At 44.5% G+C, this 23,641-nt stretch overlaps 2 protein-coding genes across 4 annotated transcripts in view; one reads left to right on the forward strand and one right to left on the reverse strand.

Annotated features, from left to right (window-relative positions):
* The window catches only part of LOC111959174 (nucleolar GTP-binding protein 2), a 40,363-nt gene extending 22,506 nt beyond the window's left edge, over window positions 1-17,857 (forward strand). For both annotated transcript variants that reach the window (XM_023980654.3, XM_070437471.1), the window contains 9 exons: window positions 2,489-2,602; window positions 3,256-3,384; window positions 7,058-7,162; window positions 7,896-8,054; window positions 8,723-8,830; window positions 9,380-9,873; window positions 16,311-16,387; window positions 16,957-17,039; window positions 17,206-17,857. In XM_023980654.3, coding sequence (XP_023836422.1) covers window positions 2,489-2,602; window positions 3,256-3,384; window positions 7,058-7,162; window positions 7,896-8,054; window positions 8,723-8,830; window positions 9,380-9,873; window positions 16,311-16,387; window positions 16,957-17,039; window positions 17,206-17,349 — 1,413 coding nt within the window. In that variant the 3' untranslated portion in view covers window positions 17,350-17,857. The remainder of the gene's footprint in view (window positions 1-2,488; window positions 2,603-3,255; window positions 3,385-7,057; window positions 7,163-7,895; window positions 8,055-8,722; window positions 8,831-9,379; window positions 9,874-16,310; window positions 16,388-16,956; window positions 17,040-17,205) is intronic.
* Window positions 17,858-17,870: 13 nt separating this feature from the next.
* dnali1 (dynein, axonemal, light intermediate chain 1) lies at window positions 17,871-23,614 on the reverse strand. Of its 2 annotated transcripts, none has more exons than XM_023980657.2 (7): window positions 23,455-23,614; window positions 23,226-23,324; window positions 22,844-22,980; window positions 22,531-22,700; window positions 22,113-22,291; window positions 21,426-21,590; window positions 17,871-18,026 (listed from the first exon to the last, which is right to left on the reverse strand). In XM_023980657.2, exons 2-7 carry the CDS (start codon window positions 23,304-23,306, stop codon window positions 17,991-17,993), a joined length of 768 nt encoding a protein of 255 aa, XP_023836425.1. In that variant the 5' UTR covers window positions 23,307-23,324; window positions 23,455-23,614; the 3' UTR covers window positions 17,871-17,990. The 2 variants fall into 2 exon arrangements, with proteins under 2 accessions (XP_023836425.1, XP_023836424.1); XM_023980656.2 differs by having other exon boundaries at window positions 23,421-23,614.
* Window positions 23,615-23,641: the final 27 nt, after the last annotated feature.

Raw genomic sequence — 23,641 nt, forward strand, 5'->3', positions numbered from 1 at the left:
TTACAGGTTGTAATGCAACAAAATAGGAAAAACCCCAAGGGGGGTGAATACTTTTGCAAGGCACTGTATGTTTTAGGCTAGTCTAACCAGCAATAATGGCACACAAGCAAAAAACGGTGTCAGAAATCTTTAAAGGGGTGGCAGGTAGCTTAGTGGTTAGAGCGTTGGACTAGTAACCGAAAGGTTGCAAGATCGAATCCCCGAGCTGACAAGGTAAAAATCTGTTGTTCTGCCCCTGAACAAGGCAGTTAACCCGCTGTTCCTAGGCCGTCATTGAAAATAAGAATTTGTTTTTAAACTGACTTGCCTAGTTAAATAAAGGTACAAATAAAAAAAATCAAGTATGTCACATCGTTGTTCAGTGATAACAGTAATTCGTCTGATCATAATACATTTGCCAGCAGCATACCACCCTGCATACCACTGCTGGCTTGCTTCTGAAGCTAAGCAGCGTTGGTACTGGTCAGTCCCTGGATTGGAGACCAGATGCTGCTGGAAGTGGTGTTGGAGGGCCAGTAGGAGGCACTCTTTCCTCTGGTCTAAAAATAAAAATATCCCAATGCCCCAGGGCAGTGATTGGGGACACTGCCCTGTGTAGGGTGCCGTCCTTCGGATGGGACGTTAAACGGGTGTCCTGACTCTCTGAGGTCATTAAAGATCCCATGGCACTTATTGTAAGGGTAGGGGTGTTAACTTCAGTGTCCTGGCTAAATTCCCAATCTGGCCCTCAAACCATCAGTCACCTAATAATCCCCAGTTTACGATTGGCTCATTCATCCCCCTCCTCTCCCCTGTAACTATTCCCCAGGTCGTTGCTGTAAATGAGAATGTGTTCTCAGTCAACTTACCTGGTAAAATAACGGATAAATAAAAGAAAAAATAAAGAAATGTATGTTTTATATTTTGGTAAAATGGTGCTATTCTATAATTTATGTATTCAAATAGCTAAAGGCTTCATAAAAACTGAACATAGGTGAAGTGTCAAACTTATGGCTGAACAAAGATTGACATTTCTGAGTCATGAAGATCTATCTGCAATTGCAGATGGTCAATAATTTTCTAATGTCGCAGGATTTTGATACTCTGTACTTTAGGTACCTTTTTATGGTGAGGACCTTTTTAATGGGTTTTAAAAATTATTATTCACTACAAAACAGTTCTGATATCTAGTATGTGAAATCTGATGCCCAATATCTCAGAACTATGCTTTGTGCAGATAGAACCTTTTTATAGTCCTACAGACAAACGATTTTGTGACCATTGAGGCTACCAGACAGCCCTTTTCATTATTTTGTTTATGTAATAATTAATTTAGCAACAAATACCTAATGCAAGCTTCGAAACTCAATTATCAATTCCAAGCAATTTTGACATACCGTAAGACCAGCTATGCTAATAATTGTTGCTTGATGCTTCGCCCCCACCCGACCTGTGTTGATTGAGAGCTTGCTGGTCCAATCAGAGGGCCGAGTGTGCGTTTCACTAGCCAATCAGTTTTATTTCAAGTGCGATGCTGTCTGGCTGCATGGTGAGTAGTGACAAAAACCTGCCCAGATAATTTCCAAGTCTAAGTCGAGTCCAGAGTCTTAAGGCTCCAAGTCTCAAGTTTTATTTTCGATCAAGTCGCGTCTCAAGTCATCATTGTGATTTGGGTCCGTCTCGAGTCCAAGTCGTGTGACTCGAGTCCACACCTCTGGCCAAGCCTACACATGGACCCCGTTCACTCTATTGTGCCGGCCCAAACTGTACTCAGCTGAGTTTCTTTTCACATTGTCTTTTTCAACACGGTTCCAGCAACTATGGCAGATGGAAAATAAACCAGTCTGGTTTGGCTCACTAGTGTTTGATCAAAGACTGGCAATGCCTTCTATGCCAATTGTTTTCTGGAGTGAGTTGATGTTCTCGGGAGTTTTATGTAAGTAGTTATCCACAACTCTTTATTTTTTCAATCCCGTATCATGCTTGCTCTACCTTGACAAAGGATAGCTTGTGGCCTCAAATAACATGTGTGTGGATTCGGGGGTCACCAAAACAGGAAGGATGGTGTCCGCGCCAACTGTTTTCGTGATGTGCTGCAGGATCTTGCTGTCGTGCCAGTAGAATACACTAGAGATGCACTGTTATGAATGAATGTCAGACTTACATTGGAATGACACATTGTTTGTGCCTGTGTTAAATGGGTTATTCTTCAGTGCTAATCTTGTGTAACCACCCCTCATATATTATTTACTCCATCAGCATCAGAGAAGATGCTGCCCGACCCTTAGAGTAATGATTCATTTCTAGACATAAATTGTTCAATGGCCAACTGAATTGTGCGTACTTGCAGGATATTTGATGTGTTTGACATTCGCCTGGTTTGTAGACTACTATCGACATACTTTCCTTTCATACTGACACACGTGCTGTGCAAACTAACATTTCACATAGAGTAAATGTATGTCCATGTCTGTCTGACTTAGGTCTGTCTGTTTTGTCTTCAAACCAGAAACGCTGGGTAGCCGTGCTCTCTGCCGAGTACCCCACCCTGGCCTTCCATGCCAGCCTCACCAACTCGTTCGGCAAGGGCTCCCTCATCCAACTCCTCAGGCAGTTTGGCAAGGTAGGCACCGCCTTCTCACACACGAGTCCCCCACTCCACACGGACCGAACTAACCTCCCCATTTGGTCAAAAGTAGGTCCCTAAGGAGCAGAGGCTGGTACAAATGGCCAACTTTTGTCATGGCACCCGACTCTAAACACCCTTATGAGCATACGGCTCCGCTCGGGGTCCTCACATCTGCTGCCGAGCTATTTTTGGTACGCACGAGCCATAAAACAGGGCCTTGGATGCTCAGAGGAGAGCACAGGCTTAGTTAACATAAATCAAGTTGAAAGGTATATCGCTGACATTTTCTCTGTTGGGTTTAAGATAACTGTGTTGAGTAGGAAACATACCAATGTTGCCATGATCGGGTTGTACAAAAAGAAATGGCTGTTAGAATTTTACCTTTTGGGGAAAAAGTTTAGAGACTAATATTTATGCCTACCTCTTGGTTTTGACAGATTTTTGATCCATGGTGTAGACTTATCTGCTTCCAGTAGCTATTTTCTGCTGGTGAAAACAAGCTTTTTTAGATTACGTGATCACATGTTTTATTAGTATTGGCCTACATCAAAGTGTGGTCTGGAGTTGTTGCTGTCCGGAATTGAAGACAGGTTAAGTATAGACTGTTGTTCAGGAAACTGCTATTTTAACTTGTTTTGCCTCTTCAGCTCCACACAGACAAGAAGCAGATCAGCGTTGGGTTCATCGGCTACCCCAACGTGGGAAAGAGCTCTGTCATCAACACGCTACGCTCCAAGAAGGTCTGCAACGTGGCACCCATCGCCGGTGAGACCAAGGTATGGTATTGTTCCCCTCAAAAATACCTTTTTAAAATAAAAACACTTGAACATAAGCCCATATTGATACCTGGGGTGTCATGATGAGCAATGTACATACGTCCATGTAATCTCAATAATGGCCAATGCAGGGGGGGGGACGATCTCACGCAATTCCCTTGATTGCTAAGAGAGAGCACAGAATAGAATGTTGCAGGCTGCATTGTTTGTTTATCAGTGTGCTACTTATATCCTAAGTAACTTCTCAACGATGCGCTGAAGTATATGTATTTAAACCCTCCGCCTCGATTATACACGTCTGATACCTGGCAGAGACATGGCCAAAAAGCAAGAAACAGTAACCCTCATCCTTCATTTCCTCTCTCTGGACCTGTTCATCCTGTTTGGAACCAAACGGTGGATCTGGAGGTCTGGAAACCCCACTGAGGGTGATGCTATCGGAGTTGGCCGTCTGTTGCCAGAGCTGTGAGCGTGCAAACGAGATCCAAGTTTTTTTTTTTTCTCCCCTTTGGGATCTATCAGATCGGCGCGTAACCAGCGAGAGTTTATCGCCCAATGCAAGGTGGCTCTCGCCAGAGGCTGCTAGCGTCTGTCTGCCTGTCTGTGGCCAAACAAGGTTGTTCAGCATTAGGCTGGCCCTCCTGTCTCTAACTCTCTCACACCCCGGTTGTTTGAATGGATGTGCAATGCGTTTGTTTCTGTGTTTAAAAAAAAAAAGAAGCTTGTAAAATATTTCCTTCCGTCGTCCAAATGGGGATATGAGTATTGGTTTTCAGGCAGAAGAGAAAGCAATGTGATTCTCAGTACAGTAGCAAGCTCCTCTCAAAAGCAGGAGACCTTCTTACCAGGGGTTGGAAATTAAATAATTTTCCAATTTCGTCCGTTATTTTGGGGTTCCTTTTAAACCTCTGAAATCGATACGTTAAATTACTTCACCAATGGATAGAGAGCCGCTTGCTATGGAGCGGGCAAGCTATGTACATGCATTGGACAGACAAGTGTACACTGCGTGCACAATTATTAGGCAAATTGTATTCCTCAGGATTCATTTTATTGTTGATCAAACACAGTGGTTTCAGTCAATCAAATGTTATTTACCTCAAACCTGAGTGTTTAACAAAGGAAAAGTGAGTTTTGTCTTTCTCAGGGGAATATATGTGTGCACAATTATTAAGCAACTAAATTACAAAAATAATTTCCCCCAACTCACTTGTTTATTCTACATTTTTAGAGTAAGTGTAACAGATAAGTAACACAAAATGACAATTAATAAAAATGTTGGCCTTTCAAAAATATTCAATCACTGCCATGAGCCTTCCATCCATGGAGTCTGTCTATTCACGATCAACTTTTGCTGAAGCAGCAACCACAGCCTCCCAAATGCTGTTCAAAGAGGTGTATTGTCTTCCCTCAGGTTTGAGAAGGGCCCAGAAGTTCTCAATATGATTTAAGTCAGGTGAGGAAGGGGGCCAGGTCATTATTGGGGCATCTTTGAGGCCCTTGCTGGCTAGCCAAGCAGTGGAATACTTGGATGCATGTGATGGAGCATTGTCCTGCATGAAGATCATGGCCTTCTTGAATGCTGACGACTTCTTCCTGTACCATTGCTTGAAGGAAGAATCTTCCAGAAACTGGCAGTAGGTTTGGGAGTTGAGTTTCAGTCCATCTTCAACCCGAAAAGGTCCAACTACCTCATCCTTAATGATAGCAGGCCATACTAGTACCCGTCCTCCACCTCGCTGGCGCCTGACTCGAAGTGGTGCCCTGTGTCCATTACTGATCCAGCCACGGGCCCGCCCATCAAGAGTCACTCTCATTTCATCTGTCCATAAAACCTTTGGGCAACAAAAAAAAACATACCTGAAGACAGATCTTTCAATTTTGACGCTTCAACTTTTGAATCTTATTCAGTGGTGGTCGTGTTTCAGCCTTCTTGACCTTGGCCATGTCTCTGAGCACCTTGTACTTCTGGACACTCCAGGTAGGTTACAGTTATGGAATATGGTGGCGCTGGAGGATAATGGGTTCCTGGTAGCTTGACGTTTAATTCTTCTCAAGTCTTTTGCAGTTAATTTGCGCCTTTTCTTCTCCATGCGTTATGACTATTGGCATCAAAGCGTTTGAATGTCCGGTGGTCACCCCTCAATAGTTTAGCTTTTTCAAGAGCGTTGCATCCGTCTGAAAGGTATTTTAAAATGTTTGACTTTTCAGTGTCAACATTTCTATAGGCTATGCAACTGCGTGAGAAAACAGAATGATGGCTTCTATTAAAAATAAGAGGATCCCATCAGCTTTCTATAGGCTAGGTCTACTATATTTATATCTCAACTTTCCTAGTATTAAGCACATTGCTTGTCTTTGCAACAGGAGTATAGCCTACCTGGCAGGCATGAAAATTTGTTTCGAGACAGGTGTATGGTAATGGTCCATTGTAAATCAAAATACATTTCAGATTCGATTTAGTATATGTAAAGAATATTTAAATCAAGAATAGTTTGAGTTACAATATTAGCCTATCACTTGTGAATGATGCCCAGTGTAAGGCAAGAAACGATGCATACCTTTTTTGGCGACTTCAAATCAAACTTTATTTGTCACATGCGCCAAATACAAGTGTAGACCTTACCGTGAAATGCTTCCTTACAAGCCCTTAACTCTTCTTGAACTGCACTGTTGGTTAAGAAAATATTTACCAAATGAAGTATAAAAGTAACACAATAACATAACAATAACGAGGCTATATACAGGGGGTACCGGTACTGAGTCAGTGTGTGGGGGTACAGGTTAGTTGAGGTAATTTGTACATGTAGGTAGGGGTGAAGTGACTATGCATAGACAATAAACAGCGAGTAGCAGCAGTGTACAAAACAAATGGAGGGGCGGTGTCAATGTAAATAGTCCGGTGGCCATTTGATTAATTGTTCAGCAGATTTATGGCTTGGGGGTAGAAGCTGTTAAGGAGCCTTTTGGTCCTAGACATGGCACTCTGGTACCGCTTGCCGTGCGGCAGCAGAGAAAACAGGCTATGACTTGGGTGACTGGAGTCTCTGACAATATTTTGGGCTTTCCACTTCACCGCCTATTATATAGATCCTGGATGGCAGGAATCTTGGCCCCAGTGATGTACTGGGCCGTATGCACTACCCTCTGTAGTGTTTTACGGTCAGATGCCAAGCAGTTGCCATACCAGGCGGTGATGCAACCAGTCAGGATGCTCTCGATGGTGCAGCTGTAGAACTGAGTTTCAAGTTTGAGGAAGATAATTTTCACCATAAAAATGCACCTTTATAATAAAAGCATTAAATGCATAATCGCATTTGCGGTCCCTTTTGATAATGGTGTTTTCCCGCTAATGGCAGAATACAATAGTTCAACTTTTGTACTATGGGGGATAGTAGATTGACAAAAGCTAGTGCTTTTGCTGGTCGCTAGTCCTACTCACCTTGTTGGCTGACGAAAAGTACATGTGGACAGTTCTGCGGTGCGCTCTGAGGGTCTGTCCTCTTTTTAAGATCTGTTTTGTTTATGTTGATGCAGTAGGGTCTTCATTTCTGCTACATTATCAAATGAAATGAAATTGTCCCAAACCGGTGAGTTCTTGTGAATAGGTTCTGAGTAGAAAGTCATTAGACCCTGTGATTTAGCTGATGTTGGGCCCGGTCTCTTCTTCCAGGTGTGGCAGTACATCACCCTGATGCGACGCATCTTCCTCATCGACTGCCCTGGTGTAGTTTACCCCTCTGAAGACAGCGAGAGCGACATCGTGTTGAAAGGAGTGGTATGTTATTTTTCTCCATCAATAATCTATATGGTTGTTTTGTTTGTAGTAAACCATTTTTTATTATTTTATTTGAGCAGGCAGGGTTATACAGTGAGCTCAAAGTATTGGGACAGTGGAAAATAGTTTTGGCTCTGTACTCCAGCACTTTGGATTTGAAATGGTTAAAGTGCAGATGGTCAGCTTTAATTTGAGGGTATTTTCATCCATGTTGGGTAATCTGTTTGGAAATTACTTTTAGGGGACAAAAAATATTGGGACAAATTCACTTGTGTATAAGGTCGTCAAAAGGTGAGTATTTGGTCCCATATTCCCAGCATGCAATGATTTCATCAAGCTTGTGACGCCAAACCTTTTCTGTTTGTTTAAGTTGCGTTTCAGATCATTTTGTGCCCAATAGAAATGAAAGGTAAATAATGGATCATTTTGGAGTCACTTTCATGGTGAATAGAATGTTTCTGAACACTTGTATATTAATGTGAATGCTACCATGATTACAGAAAGTCCTGAATGAATAGTGAATAATGATGGGTGAGAAAGTTAGATGAACAAATATCATACTCCCCCCCCCCCCCAACTCCCCAAAATGCTAACCTCCCCTAATGGTGAGAGATTAGCATGTCTTGGGGGTATGATATTTGTGCATCTAACTTTCTCCCTGATCATTTTTTTTTAATACTTCCATGTCTAAACCTGTAGCATTGTCATTGTATGCTTCACTGCTGTTCCCCAGGTGCAAGTGGAGAAGATCCGTAACCCGGAGGAGCATATCCCGGCAGTGTTAGAGCGGGCCAAACCAGAGTACATCCAGAAGACGTACCGCATCCCCATCTGGAGCTCCCCAGAGGACTTCCTGGAGAAACTGGCGATGCGCATGGGCAAACTCCACAAGGTCACTGCCTGGGTCATATTAATTAGTGCACACTGTTGGAAAATATTTTAACGGAAAACAACAAGTGTTTCTTATTGGACACGACCGGATAGTCCCTCCCTGTTTCAGTCAGTTGTCTCGTTTGGTACTTAATTAACATAACCCTGGAGTGTATCAATGGGGGCTGAAGTCACGGTACAGGGTAATTGTCCGTAGGCTGTTGCTCGCCCCAGATCCGTTTGTGCTTCATCGCCAGCTCTTATGGTTGTTGCTTGGCATGCTAATGACCATATGGATTGGCAAGACAACACAGATCTGAGACCACCAGGCTACATTGCCTGGGCTGCTTGTCTTCAATTCTGACCATCTTTCATCTACCTGAATGATCTTTTATAACTCTTTGTGGTTAAGGGAATTTGAATGTCACAATATACTTTAGTCCTGAAAGGTGTGTGTTATATTCAGGATTTATCTTTTGTGTGGTAAAAATTATCTTCCCTAAATATACACTCTGTTTTTGTATGGGCCATTTTTTGGATCAGTTTGAAATTCAACACTTGACCCTAAAACTTACTTAGCTTATTTAGAACCCATAAATCCCGAGTGGAATATAAGGTCTATATAAGGACACTCCATTTATTCTTACTTTATTTCCTTCTCATGTTTCCCTAATGCATTATCTGTTGCAGGGTGGTGAGCCAGACCTTACCTGTGTCTCCAAAATGGTGCTGAACGACTGGCAGAGAGGACGCATCCCCTTCTTCGTAAAACCCCCTGGCTGTGAGGGAGAGCATGAGGTGAGAGGTGGACGAACGGCTGGAATAAAACTCTCTTCCTCGCATACGAAAATAAAGAGACATTCTCAACAGTAATGTTAGCACATATTCTGGTTGTAGTCTGCCACCCTCTGCCTAAACGTAAAATATCATCACAGGCCTTGCCAAGAGTGCATGCATGGTCACATTGACTTTGTTCAAGCTATCTTTTTTATTAGATTTATTTGACAAGTAAAAATCGATAAAGCTGCTCCAGCCGGGGACAACGATGCATACATTAAAATGACTGAGGCTAAAACCCAAAGTCGTATTTCTGTTGTGGTCCTCTCAGGTGAGCAATATTGTCCACTCAATCTGAAATGTACACATGGTCTGCATGCATCCCAATTCTCTCCCTTTCTCCTGCAGTGTGCACTTGCACACTCCCCATTGGATCGGTGTAAGCATTGGCTGGAGGGAGTTTCCATCATTTTTAAATCCACGTCGAATGAGTGTGCAAGTGCACACTTCAGGAGAATCGGAACCTAGCCATGATTATGAAAGTTGTACTGACTGGTGTGTTGTTTTCAGGGCAAGGATATACTGCCAGTGGAGGGGGCACCAGAAGCTACAGAGCGTGTACAGGAAGAAGGAGCAACAGAGGAGCAGAGCGAGGAGGTGGTGGCTGCCCTGTCGGCCGAGCAGGAGGCCCAGCAGCAGCAGAAACACAAACATGAGCAGGTGCAGAAGATTCTCTCCAACGTCCGGCAGAACTTCGGCAAGATCAATGTGGCGCCCGAGTTCAACGATGAAGACCTGGCACCCGTGCAGACCGCCTACCTCGTTTTCTCGGACGTGTCCGGCTCGGACGTGGATGAGGAAGAGGAAAATGGAGATGAAGATAAGGGGGATGGGGAGACAGCAGTTGGAGATGCTGAGGGTGCCGCAACCACCCCAGCCGGTCAGCCTGCCAAGGTGGAGGAAAAAAAGAGTTCGCTTGAAACGATCCGCGAGCTGGATGGGAAGATTGCAAAGTACAAGCAGTTCCTGGACCGGGCCAGACTCAAGCGCTTCTCCGCCATCCGGTTTGTCTTATTCTTCTCCGTTCTCCCCACCACTTATCATTTCAGTCTTGTTCTGAAGATGTGCTTTATTATTTTCTAATAAACCCACATCAACCCCGGTTCTTGTCCAAAAGACCGGCATAGCTCTGTCCCAAGTGGCACCCTATTCCCTAGATAGTGAACTACAAAAGTAGTGCTCCATGTAGGAAATAGGATGCCATAGAGAGATGAAGGGTGCCTGGGTCCTTTGAGGTGAAACATGCCCTGTTTTTCACTGTCCAGGCACCTGGGGATTGGCAGCTGCTCATACCGTTCTGTCTGATAGATGGGGTTTTCGATCACCATTTATGTCATGTTCCGCGCACTCACCAACTGTCTCTCTCGCTGGTGAACGTCAGCTCACGCCCTCGCTCAACAACGTAAATTTTTTAAATATTTGTACATTTTTATTTCACCTTTATTTAACCAGGTAGGCAAGTTTGAGAACAAGTTCTCATTTACAACTGCGACCTGGCCAAGATAAAGCAAAGCAGTTCGACACATATAACAACAGAGTTACACATGGAGTAAAACAAACATACAGTAGAAAAATAAGTATATACAATGTGAGCAAATGAGGTAAGGGAGGTAAAGGCAATAAATAGGCCATGGTGGCAAAGTAAATACACTGCTCAAAAAAATAAAGGGAACACTTAAACAACACAATGTAACACCAAGTCAATCACACTTCTGTGAAATCAAACTGTCCACTTAGGAAGCAACACTGATTGACAATATAATTTCCATGCTGTATTGTGCCAATGGAATAGACAAAGGTGGAAATTATAGGCAATTAGGCAAGACACCCAATGAAAGGAGTGGTTCTGCGGTGGTGACCTACAGACCCACTTCTCAGTTCCTATGCTTCCCTGCTGATTTTTTGGGTTCACTTTTGATATTCGGCTGGTGCTTCACTCTAGTTGTAGCTTATGAGACAGTCTACAACAACTACGTGGTCTCAGGTAGTCGCCATTGTTACTCATGGCTCCGAGGTTATGGCACCACATAGGCTATTCTGTGTTCAATCACGCAAGATTTAGCTGTGGTTTATGGAGCACAAAGGTGTTTTTGTCGTGTGGAGTCGCTCGTTCTGCCCGTATGTGTCCATGCAGCATGCGAATAAGATGTAGCGCCTGTGAGCCGCGCAGAGAAGCAAGGTCCACTAAGACAGGAGAATGACAGATGTAAAGAGGTTCATGATTTTCCGCATAGACGCGTGACACCGAGAGAGACCACCTCCGCTCCAGAGAGGGCCCTCAACACACTCCAGCGTCCTAGTAAGACGCTAGACGATCTCTCTTCGTCAACAACTCTATACTGACAGAGGGAGAGAGGGAGGGAGAGGACACATAGCGAGAGGAGATCGAGGCATGGCACTGGCACCATCACGGGGAGGCCACAGAGTTGTCGCAGATGTGGTCGGCGCTTCGCGAATGGGTCGAGGGTGTCAAGAGAAATGAACTTCTCATAGACGGTGGTTATGAGGGCCGGACGTCCACAGGTGGGGGTTGTGCTTACAGCCCAACACCGTGCAGGACGTTTGGCATTTGCCAGAGAACACCAGATTGGCAAATTCGCCACTGGCGCCCTGTGCTCTTCACAGATGAAAGCAGGTTCACACTGAGCACGTGACAGACGTGACAGAGTCTGGAGACGCCGTGGAGAACGTTCTGCTGCCTGCAACATCCTCCAGCATGACCGGTTTGGCAGTGGGTCAGTCATGGTGTGGGTGGCATTTCTTGTGGGGGGCGCGCACAGCCTCCATGTGCTCGCCAGAGGTAGCCTGACTGCCATTAGTACGCAGATGAGATCCTCAGACCCGCTTGTGAGACCATATGCTGTGCGGTTGGCCCTGGGTTCCTCCTAATGCAAGACAATGCTAGACCTCATGTGGCTGGGAGTGTGTCAGCAGTTTCCTGCAAGAGGAAGGCATTGATGCTATGGACTGGCTCGCCCTTCCCCAGACCTGAATCCAATTGAGCACATCTGGGACATCATGTCTGCTCCATCCACCACACGCCACGTTGCACCACGAGACTGTCCAGGAGTTGGCGGATGATTTAGTCCAGGTCTGGGAGGAGATCCCTCAGAAGACCATCCGCCACCTCATCAGGAGCATGCCCAGGCGTTGTAGGGAGGTCATACAGGCACGTGGAGGCCATACACACTACTGAGCCTCATTTTGACTTGTTTTAAGGACATTACATCAAAGTTGGATCAGCCAGTAGTGTGGTTTTCCACTTTAATTTTGAGTGTGTCTCCAAATCCAGACCTCCATGGGTTGATAAATTTGATTTCCATTGATAATTTTGTGTGATTTTGTTGTCAGCACATTCACTATGTAAAGAAAAAGTATTTAATAGAATGTTCATTCATTCAGATCTAGGATGTGTTATTTTAGTGTTCCCTTTATTTTTTTGAGCAGTTACAATATTAGCAATTAAAACACTGGAATGGTAGATTTGACAGTAGATGAGTGTGCAAAGTAGAAATACTGGGGTGCAAAGGAGCTAAATAAATAAATACAGTAGGGGTAGAGGTAGTTTTTTGGCTATTTATAGATGGGCTATGTACAGGTGCAGTGATCTGTGAGCTGCTCTGACAGCTGTGCTTAAAGCTAGTGAGGGAGATAAGTGTTTCCAGTTTCAGAGATTTTTGTAGTTCATTCCCAGTCATTGTCAGCAGAGAACTGGAAGGAGAGTGGCCAAAGAAAGAATTGGTTTTGGGGGTGACAAGAGAGATATACCTGCTGGAGTGCGTGCTACAGGTGGGTGCTGCTATGCGTGACCCAGCGAGCAGAGATAAGGCGGACTTCCTAGCAGGTCTTGTAGATGACCTGGAGCCAGTGGGTCTGGCGACGAGTATGAAGCGAGGGCCAGCCAACGAGAGCGTACAGGTCGCAGTGGTGGGTAGTATATGGGGCTTTGGTGACAAAACGGATGGCACTGTGATAGACTGCATCCAATTTGTTGAGTAGGGTGTTGGAGGCTATTTTGTAAATGACATCGCCGAAGTCGAGGATCGGAAGATGGTCAGTTTTACGAGGGTATGTTTGGCAGCATGGGTGAAGGATGCTTTGTTGCGAAATAGGAAGCCAATTCTAGATTTAACTTTGGATTGGAGATGTTTTATGTGAGTTTGGAAGGAGAGTTTACAGTCTTACCAGACACCTAGGTATTTGTAGTTGTCAGAACCGTCCAGAGTAGTGATGCTGGACGGGCGGGCAGGTGCAGGCAGCGATCGGTTGAAGAGCATGCATTTAGTCTTACTTGTATTTAAGAGCAGTTGGAGGCCACGGAACGAGAGTTGTATGGCATTGAAGCTCGTCTGGAGGGTTAACACAGTGTCCAAAGAAGGGCCAGAAGTATACAGAATGGTGTTGTCTGCGTAGAGGTGGATCAGAGACTCACCAGCAGCAAGAGCAACATCATTGATGTATACAGAGAAGAGAGTCGGCCCAAGAATTGAACCCTGTGGCACCCCCATAGAGACTGCCAGAGGCCTGGACAACAGGCCCTCAGATTTGACACACTGAACTCTGTCGGAGAAGTAGTTGGTGAACCAGGCGAGGCAATCATTTGAAAAACCAAGGCTGTTGAGTCTGCCGATGAGGATGTGGTGATTGACAGAGTCGAAAGCCTTGGCCATGTCAATGAATACGGCTGCACAGTATTGTTTCTTATCGATGGCGGTTAAGATATCGTTTAGGACCTTGAGCGTGGCTGAGGTGCACCCATGACCAGCTCTGAAACCAGATTGCATAGCGGAGAAGGTATGGTGGGATTCGAAATGGTCGGTGATCTGTTTGTTAACTTGGCTTTCGAAGACCTTAGAAAGGCAGGGTAGGATAGATATAGGTCTGTAGCAGTTTGGGTCAAGAGTTTCCCCCCTTTTGAAGAGGGGGATGACCGCAGCTGCTTTCCAATCTTTGGGAATCTCAGACGACACGAAAGAGAGGTTGAACAGGCTATTAATAGGGGTTGCAACAATTTCGGCAGATAATTTTAGAAAGGGTCCAGATTGTCTAGCCCAGCTGATTTGTGGGGGTCCAGATTTTGCAGCTCTTTCAGAACATCAGCTGACTGGATTTGGGAGGAGAAATGGGGAAGGCTTGGGCAAGTTGCTGTGGGGGGTGCAGGGCTGTTGACCGGGGTAGGGGTAACCAGGTGGAAAGCATGGCCAGCCGTAGAAAAATGCTTATTTAAATTCTCAATTATAGTGGATTTATCAGTGGTGACAGAGTTTCCTATCCTCAGTGCAGTGGGCAACTGGGAGGAGGTGCTCTTATTCTCCATGGACTTTACAATGTTCCAGAACTTTTTTGAGTTTGTGTTGCAGGAAGCAAATTTCTTGGTTTCTAACTTCCCTGAAAAGTTGCATTTCACGGGGGCTCTTCGATGCTAATGCAGAACGCCACAGGATGTTTTTGTGTTGGTTAAGGGCAGTCAGGTCTGGAGAGAACCAAGGGCTGTATCTGTTCCTGGTTCTACATTTTTTGAATGGGGCATGCTTATTTAAGATGGTGAGGAAGGCACTTTTAAAGAATAACCAGGCATCCTCTACTGACGGAATGAGGTCAATATCCTTCCAGGATACCCGGGCCAGGTCGATTAGAAAGGCCTGCTCGCAGAAGTGTTTTAGGGAGCGTTTGACAGTGATGAGTGGAGGTCGCTTGACCGCTGACCCATTACGGATGCAGGCAATGAGGCAGTGATCGCTGAGATCTTGGTTGAAAACAGCAGAGGTGAATTTAGAGGGCAAGTTGGTTAGGATGATATCTATGAGGGTGCCCGTGTTTACGGCTTTGGGGTTGTACCTGGTAGGTTCATTGATAATTTGTGTGAGATTGAGGGCATCAAGCTTAGATTGTAGGATTGCCGGGGTGTTAAGCATGTCACAGTTTAGATCACCTTGCAGCACGAGCTCTGAAGATAGATGGGGGGCAATCAGTTCACATATGGTGTCCAGAGCACAGCTGGGGGCAGAGGGTGGTCTATAGCAGGCGGCAACGGTGAGAGACTTGTTTTTAGCAAATTGTTTGGGTACAGACCTGGATAGTAGGACAGAACTCTGCAGGCTATCTCTGCAGTAGATTGTAATACCGCCCCCTTTGGCCGTTCTATCTTGTCTGAAAATGTTGTAGTTAGGGATGGAGATTTCAGAGTTATTGGTGGCCTTCCTAAGCCAGGATTCAGACACGGCTAAGACATCCGGGTTGGCAGAGTGTGCTAAAGCAGTGAATAAAACAAACTTAGGGAGGGGGCTTCTGATGTTAACATGCATTAAACCAAGGCTTTTACGGTTACTTCAGTCATCAAATGAGAGCACCTGGGGAATGGGAGTGGAGCTAGGCACTGCAGAGCCTGGATTCACCTCTACATCACCAGTGGAACAGAGGAGGAGTAGGATAAGGGTACGGCTAAAAGCTATGAGGCGATAAAAAAGATTCAAGGTATAGTGTACAGACAAAGGTATGGTAGGATGTGAATACAGTGGAGGTAAACCTAGGTATTGAGTGATGATGAAAGAGATATTGTTTCTAGAAACATCATTGAAACCAGGTGATGTCATCGCATGTGTGGGTGGGTGAACTGAAGGGTTGGAAAAGGTATAATGAGCAGCGCTAGAGGCTCTACAGTGAAATAAGCCAATAAACACTAACCAGAACAGCAATGGACAAGGCATATTGACATTAAGGAGAGGCATGCTTAGCCAAGTGATCATAAGGGTCCAGTGAGTAGTGAGGTTGGTTGGGGTCACGGTGATTCAGAAAGCTAGCCGAGCCATGGGTAGCAAGCTAGCAGAAGATGTAGGTCTGTTTTTAGCCACCCCGTGCGTTTCCGTCGGTAGATTAGTGGGGTTCCGTGTGGTAGAGGGGACCAATCCAATTGTCAAAATAGTTATAGTGGCCCAAGAAGATTGTTCGATAGACCTGTTCAGATAGCAGCCGATATGCTCAAGACAGCTAACGATTAGCGGACCGCAGTTAGAAGATGGGCGTTCAGGTTACGTCGCGATGGAGGGGCCAGTTGAATAACTCCCTCGGGCAGATAACGTCGGTATTCCAGTCGTGAAAGCCCGGTGGTGCTCCGCATCGGCAGTAAAACGGGTCCGGATAGGTGATTGTAGCCCAGGAGTGGCTGATGGAACTCTTCAGCTGGCTAGCTCCGGGATAATTGGTGTTTGCTCCGGAATCGACGTTAGCCAATAGTCACTCGGATAGCAGCTAGTTAGCTGCAAGATCCAGGTGTAAATGTCCAGAGCTTGCGGTAGAAATCCGGGGATATGGAGAGAAAAGAGTTGTCTGCGGCCAATATGCTTTCCATTGTCGGCTCAGCGAATTCCAACAGGACTAAACTGTCTGGATGTGTAGGGAGTAATGAGGTTGTATGTGACGACTCTTTCTACTGTTTGGACAGGATTCCGAAGGCACTCTCTGACAAAGTGCTCACAGACATGAAAGTGAAGCAGGCGGCGAATAAACTTCAACCTAAAGGTAACAACTTAATTTCAACTTATTTGTGATTTTCCTTTGTGGGCTTATCTGACATCCCAAATGCAGGGGTTAAAGTTCTGTCATGTATTTCTGTCATATGGATTCTTTTTCCAATTGAAAAGGACTGGAATTGGTCAAACTTGCAGTTTAATACATGTACAAAATGATCCTCTTTCCCTAAAAACATAATGGTCATGATTATTATTCATTTTTTACATGAAAGGGGAGGTTCACTTCTCTCCGCAGACATTTGATCTGAGATCAACTTAAGTTTCAGTCATGGGATTTATTTTCTTTTAACCCGGCAAATGTATTCCATCAAAGAATACAAGGGCCTTCTAGCAAAATATGCACTTTCCTTTACACAAAGTACAGACTTTATACAAGTCTTCATGGATAGCAGCAGATAAAATGTATAATTAGAGTAGGTATTTGGCCAAAGACCACTGTCAAACTGAAACCAAACAAGCAATCAAACCATATAAATAGAATGGGAATGTCCTATTAATTGTTTTAGGAATTCCATGCCTACGGCTCATCCACTTACTGGCCAACATTTTGTTCCTCAGCTGTAACACAGGTTGGCAAGAAGAGGAAAACCGATGAGGCAGAGGAGCCCACGCGTCCAAACAGAAGTCTAACATCCAAGCAGGTACTGCGTGTTTGACATCAAACAGGCCTATCTATCTAGACTGGATGCCTCCGATGGATGGCTGCTCCCCTACCGCTATTGTTAATGGAATGAAGGAAAGCACTGTTCTTCCTCAGGTTTAAATCGCCCTCATTTGTCTTTCTCCCCCCCCCCCCCTCCTCTGCAGAGGAGAGCAGCGGATCGTGCTCAGAAGGTGAAGAAAGTTGGAACGCGCTATTACGAAACACACAACATCAAGAACAAGAACAAGAACAGAAAGATGCCTACGGTGCCCAGTGAGGGCAAGAAAGCCAAGAGATTGAAGCGCTAGTCTGGGGTCCAAGAGACTAATAAATATTTATTTTAATGACCCTGTCATTGTAATGAATTGTTTTATGGCGTCTTGGTACCTACCCTTGGTATCTTGATGGAAAGTGATTTGGGTAAGGGGCATTGAGTGAATTAGGTTTTGATTAACCTCTTAATCAAGTGAATCGCTTGATGCATTAACCTGATCCTGAGTGACCTTCAGCGAAGTGACAATGATCACTTTCGTCAAACTATTACTTAAACTCATATGGAGCTTCACTGCAAAGTGAAAGGATGGGTCTGTCATCCCCCCCAAAAAGTAGACTTGTACTGCAAAGCCTGGGTGCCCGTCTGTTTTCATTATTTTGCTAACTGTCAAATTTGGCATGACAATTCCATAAGGAGTTGGCTAGAGAGCAGAAACACTGGCACCCAGGTTATGTACTGCACTTTTGAATAAAAAAAACATAAAGTAACAATATTTATCCAAATATACATGTCATACCATAAAATAAAGAATATGAACAAATTATTTCATTTTTTTTATTTTATTCTGCTATAGTAATGCAAGGCTTTATGGTTATGAAGTAGACTTTTATTACATAATGCTGTGTTGGACCATCTGAAATCTGCCGGTTATAGATCACTTGTGGAATGAAGGAGTCACTTTTTGGGGGCAATGATCCCCTCCAGCTGGGCCTGTAAAGGATAAGAAATTGAAATGTTAAAAATATCTATCAAATATACATACACCAATTTGAAGGGATGTCCACATACTTTTGTATTTGGCTAGTTCAGCCATACCCTTTGCTGGTAGGTGTATACATTTGAGTACACAGCCATGCAATCTCCATACACAAACATTGGCAGTAGAATGCCCTTACTGAAGAATTCAGTGACTTTCAATGTGGCACCGTCATAGGATACCACCTTTCCAAGAAGTCAATTTGTCAAATTTCTGCCCTGCTAGAGCCACGGTCAACTGTAAGTGCTGTTATTGTGAAGTAGAAACATCCAGGAGCAACAACGGTTCAGCCACGAAGTGGTAGGACACACAAGCTCACAGAACGGGACTGCCGAGTGCTGACGCGCGTAGTTTGGAACTCCCTACCGAGTTCCAAACTGCCTCTGGAAGCAACGTCAGCACAAGAACTGTTCAACGGGAGCTTCATGAAATGGGTTTCCATGGCCAAGCAGCATCGGCTGGAGTGGTGTAAAGCTCGCCGCCATTGGGCTCTCAAGCAGTGGAAAAGCGTTCTCTGGAGTGATGAATCACACTTCAACAGACAAACCTGGATTTGGCGAATGCCAAACAAGTCTCAATGTCCTTGAGTGGCCCAGCCGATCGAACATCTCTGGAGAGACCTGAAAATAGTTGTGCAGCAACGCTCCCCATCCAACCTGACAGAGCTTGAGAGAATCTCCAGAGAAGAATGGGAGAAACTCCCCAAATAAAAATGTGCCTAGCTTGTAGCGTCATACCCAAGAAGACTTGAGGCTGTAATCGCTGCCAAAGGTGCTTCAACAAAGTACTGCATAAAGGGTCTGAATACTGAAGTAAATGTTATAATTTTTTTATATAAATTAGCAAACATTTCTAAAAATCTGTTTTTTTGCTTTGTCATTATGGGGTATTGTGTGTAGATTGAGGGGGGGAAACGATTTTAGAATAAGGCTGTAACCTACCAAATGTGGAAAAAGTCAAGGGTTCTGAATACTTTCCGAAAGACACTAAACAAAAGTATAAACGCAATATTCAACAATTTCAAATATTGTTGGCAGTCTCTATGGGGGTACCACAGGGTTCACTTCTCGGGCCGACTCTTTTCTCTGTATATATCAACGATGTCTCTCTTGCTGCAGGTGATTCCCTGATCCACCTCTACGCAGACGACACCATTCTGTATACATCTGGCCCTTCTTTGGACACTTAACTAACCTCCAAACGAGCTTCAATGCCATACAACACTCCTTCCGTGGCCTCCAACTGCTCTTTAACGCTAGTACAACCAAATGCATGCTTTTCAACCATTCGCTGCCCGCACCCGCCCGCCCGACTAGCATCACTACTCTGGACGGTTCTGACCTAGAATACGTGGACAACTACAAATACCTAGGTGTCTGGCTAGACTGTAAACTCTCCTTCCAGACTCATATCAAACATCTCCAAACCAAAATCAAATCTAGAATCGGCTTTCTATTTCGCAACAAAGCCTCTTTCACTCACGCCGCCAAACTTACCCTAGTAAAACTGACTAACCTACCGATCCTTGACTTCGGCGACATCATCTACAAAACAGCTTCCAATACTCTACTCAGCAAATTGGATGTAGTCTATCACAGTGCCATCCGTTTTGTTACCAAAGCGCCTTATACCACCCATCACTGCGACCTGTATGCTCTAGTCACCTGGCCCTCGCTACATATTCGTCGCCAGACCCACTGGCTCCAGGTCATCTATAAGTCTATGCTAGGTAAAGCTCTGCCTTAGCTCACTGGTCACGATAACAACACCCACCCGTAGCACGCGCTCCAGCAGGTATACCTTACTGGTCAACCCCAAAGCCAACACCTCCTTTGGCCACCTTTCCTTCCAGTTCTCTGCTGCCAGTGACTGGAACGAATTGCAAAAATCGCTGAAGCTGGAGACTTACATTTCCCTCACTAACTTTAAACATCAGCTAACCGATCGCTGCAGCTGTGCATAGTCCATCTGTAAATAGCCCACCCAATCTACCTACCTCATCCCCCATATTGTTTTGTTGCTCTTTTGCACACCAGTATCACTACTTACACACCATCTGCTCATCTATCACTCCAGTGTTAATCTGCTAAATTGTAATTACTTTGCTACTATGGCCTATTTATTGCCTTACCTCCTCATGCCATTTGCACACACTGTATATAGACGTTCTTTTTTTTCTATTGTGTTATTGACTGTACGCATGTTTATTCCATGTGTAACTCTGTTGTTTCTGTCGCACTGCTTTGCTTTATCTTGGCCAGGTCGCAGTTGTAAATGAGAACTTGTTCTCAACTAGCTTACCTGATAAAGGTTTAATATACAGTATATATATTTTTTTTAGTCAGTCAATCTAAATAAATTCATTAGGACCTAATCTATGGATTTCACATGACTGGGAAAACAGATATGCATCTGTTGGTCACAGATATATTTTTTTAAAGGTAGGGGCGTGGATCAGAAAACCAGTCAGTATCTGGTGTGACCACCATTGGACTTATGCAGCACGACATCTCCTTCGCGTAGAGATGATCAGGCTGTTGACTGTGGCCTGTGGAATGTTGTCCCACTCTTCAATGCCTGTGGTACAGTTTGAAACTGGGATTCATCCGTGAAGCACACCCTTCTCCAGCGTTCCAGTGGCCATCAAAGGTGAGCATTTTCCCCCTGAAGTCCGTTACGACGCCGAACTGCAGTCAGGTCAAGACCTTGGTGAGGACAATGAACACGCAGATAAACTGACTGTTTGTGCAGAAATTCTAAAGTTGTGCAAACCCACAGTTTCATCAGCTGTCCGGTTTGCTGGATTCAGAAGATCCCGCAGGTGAAGAAGCCGGATGTGGAGGTCCTGGGCTGGCGTGGTTACACGTGGTCTACGGTTGTGAGGCCGGTTGGACGTACTGCCAAGTTCTCTAAATTGTTGGAGGTGGCTTATGGTAGAGAAATATACATTAAATTCTCTGGCAACAGCTCTGGTGGACATTCTTGCAGTCAGCATGCCAATTGCACGCTCCCTCAAAAATGTTGAGGGAGCTTGTGGTCTTTTATTGTCCCGAGCACAAGGTGCACCTGTTTAAATTATGCTGTTTAATCAGCTTCTTGATATGCCACACCTGTCACGTGCATGGATTATCTTGGCAAACTAACAGGGATGTAATATTTTTGTGCATGTGAAAAGTTTCTGGGATAATTTCAGCTGGTACCAACACTTTTGATGTTGCATGTATATTTCAAATGACATCAAATTATTGATTTCATTTCAAAGACTTCAGGAAAATCCTGCCTTTCTTATTTGGCACGACAATGCCCATAGGAGTTGGCAGGACCGCACAGCGATGATGACTGAGCGCCTTTACCTTGAGCTGCTGGTTGGTTCTCTTCAGGAACTGAATCTCCTCTGTGTGTTTCTTCTCCTCCACCTGCCGTCTCTCAGTCTCCCTCTTCTCAATGGCCTCACACTTGGCCTTCTGCTCGTTAACCTGTCTCTCCAGGTCCCTCTTCTCGTTCTCCAAATCGGAGATCTACACAAGTAGATGCAAATCAAATTCTCTTTGGGGTAATAAAGGTTTTTAATCATTCAATGGTGCAGCAGTCCATTCACTTGGATTGTTTCTCCTCATTTACTATCTTTAGCTTTATCTGTAAGATGAAGTGGTAAAAGCTGAGCGTTCTCTGACGTCATGGGCTGGGTTTAGACAGGCAGCCTAATTCTAATATTTATTTTCACTAATTTGATCTTTTAACCAATCAGATCAACTCTGAAAAAGATCTGTGAAAGGATTATATGTGATTGATCAAAAGACACAATTAGTGGAAAAAAGATCAGAATTAGGCTACCTGTGTAAATGCAGCCATGAGGGCTAGGAAGATGGCTCCCTCTGCTGGTCTACACTAGCTTGGTTGCTTGAAAAGTTTTCCAGTGACACTGCAGACAGGTCAAGCATTCTAAATGTAGAGGTCAATCTACAATTATGCAAAGGTTGGAAAATGCAAATTTATTTTTTGAAAAGTGTAAAATGTTTGTGTGTGAACCATTTCCTTACCCTCTTCTCCATGTCAGACTTGCCCTGCTCAGCCTGCAGAGCTTTTCTCATGCCAAAGGCCACACTGCTCTCGTACAGTGTCTGGTAAGCAGCAATGGTCATACGGATTTCGTCTCTCACACGCAACAACAGCAGTCCTCTCTCAGCACAGTTGATGGTTACCTGTCTGATCAACTCATCTACAGGCAATCAATGGCTTAGAGTTTAACACAAACTCACAATGCAACATTTTTTAGAACCAGTTTCCCGGACACAGATTAAACCCAGTGAAATTGCTTTTTAGTTCAGAACCAGCTTGAGGCTAGCCTAATCTAGGTCCTCTTGGAAACTGGCCCGGCTTTTAGGATTTGTATCCAACACACTTTTCTACTATTACTACCGTCCATGCATCTCATCTCGCCTTCCTCTCTCTCCTTACCGAAGCACTGGGAGTAGAGCTCCCTGCGGACTGGGCAGATGCCCGTCTCCCTGGCCTGTCTCTGCTGCAGCTTCAGATCCAGCTGCTCCTGTAGGTGCACCACATCCATGCGGGTACACGGCGTGCTGGACACCTGCTGCACCCACAGCTGGTTGGTCTCCATCCATTCCCTGTAACAGTGGTAGAGCTGAGATTAACACAGGGTTGCCAAATTTCAGGTTTTGCGAAACCGGGAATATTGGTTAATTTCCCTAAGAGGAAAAAATAGGGAGAAGGGTGTTATCAGTAAAGATGTGTCCGTGTCATGTCATACCTGGGTGGTAGGATGGCATTGAGGATCTCCTCGGTTTGCTGTTTGTTGGTATCAGCTGAGGGGGTCTTGGGTTTGGGTGGAGGTGGCACAGGGCCAGTCATGGCAGGCTGTTGTGGAGCCACTTTCAGGGGCCGTGCCTGAATTTGCAGTACACATCATTTAGATTAGAAGAACATCAATCTTCAGCCAATTTGTTGAAAAAATAATAATACAATTGATTGACATCTCTCACAGTTCACTAGGCACATTGCCATGACATTGATTTCAAAATAATGACAGTGGACATAATTAATGTATGTTAGATACCACTATATGGATACATTTAGCTACTGTAACTAACGTTAGCAGCCAGCATTAAAAACGTGTTTTAACGTTATCCTACCTTTGGAGACTTCTTTTCTGTGTTTCTGCTCACCAAGACTGGGTTGTCATATTTCAGCAGAGAATCAGCCGGAGGAATCATTGTGATACTTTGATTACACTACACATAAAAAAGTGTTTTGTTGTAGCAGGTAATGTCTCAAGGAATGTGTGTTGTTGAAATGTGAATTGAAGACGTTTAATTGTTTATTTTTACCATGGCAACTTAATTCCATGCGCTACTCACTAACCTATCCGAGCTGCTCGAAGGCATGATTCAGAGTTGTTTCAAACATTTGACGCTATGAAATGGGGAAGGAAAATTAAGTACATACATTTAAGTATAACATTGTGTAGGTGTATGACCTTATTGAAAAGATGATAGAATAGGTCTGCAATATTACAACGGAACTAAAGTGAACTAGTCCATAGTCACGG

Source organism: Salvelinus sp. IW2-2015, linkage group LG35 (assembly GCF_002910315.2).
Source record: "Salvelinus sp. IW2-2015 linkage group LG35, ASM291031v2, whole genome shotgun sequence".
In the NCBI taxonomy this organism is placed as follows: domain Eukaryota; kingdom Metazoa; phylum Chordata; class Actinopteri; order Salmoniformes; family Salmonidae; genus Salvelinus; species Salvelinus sp. IW2-2015.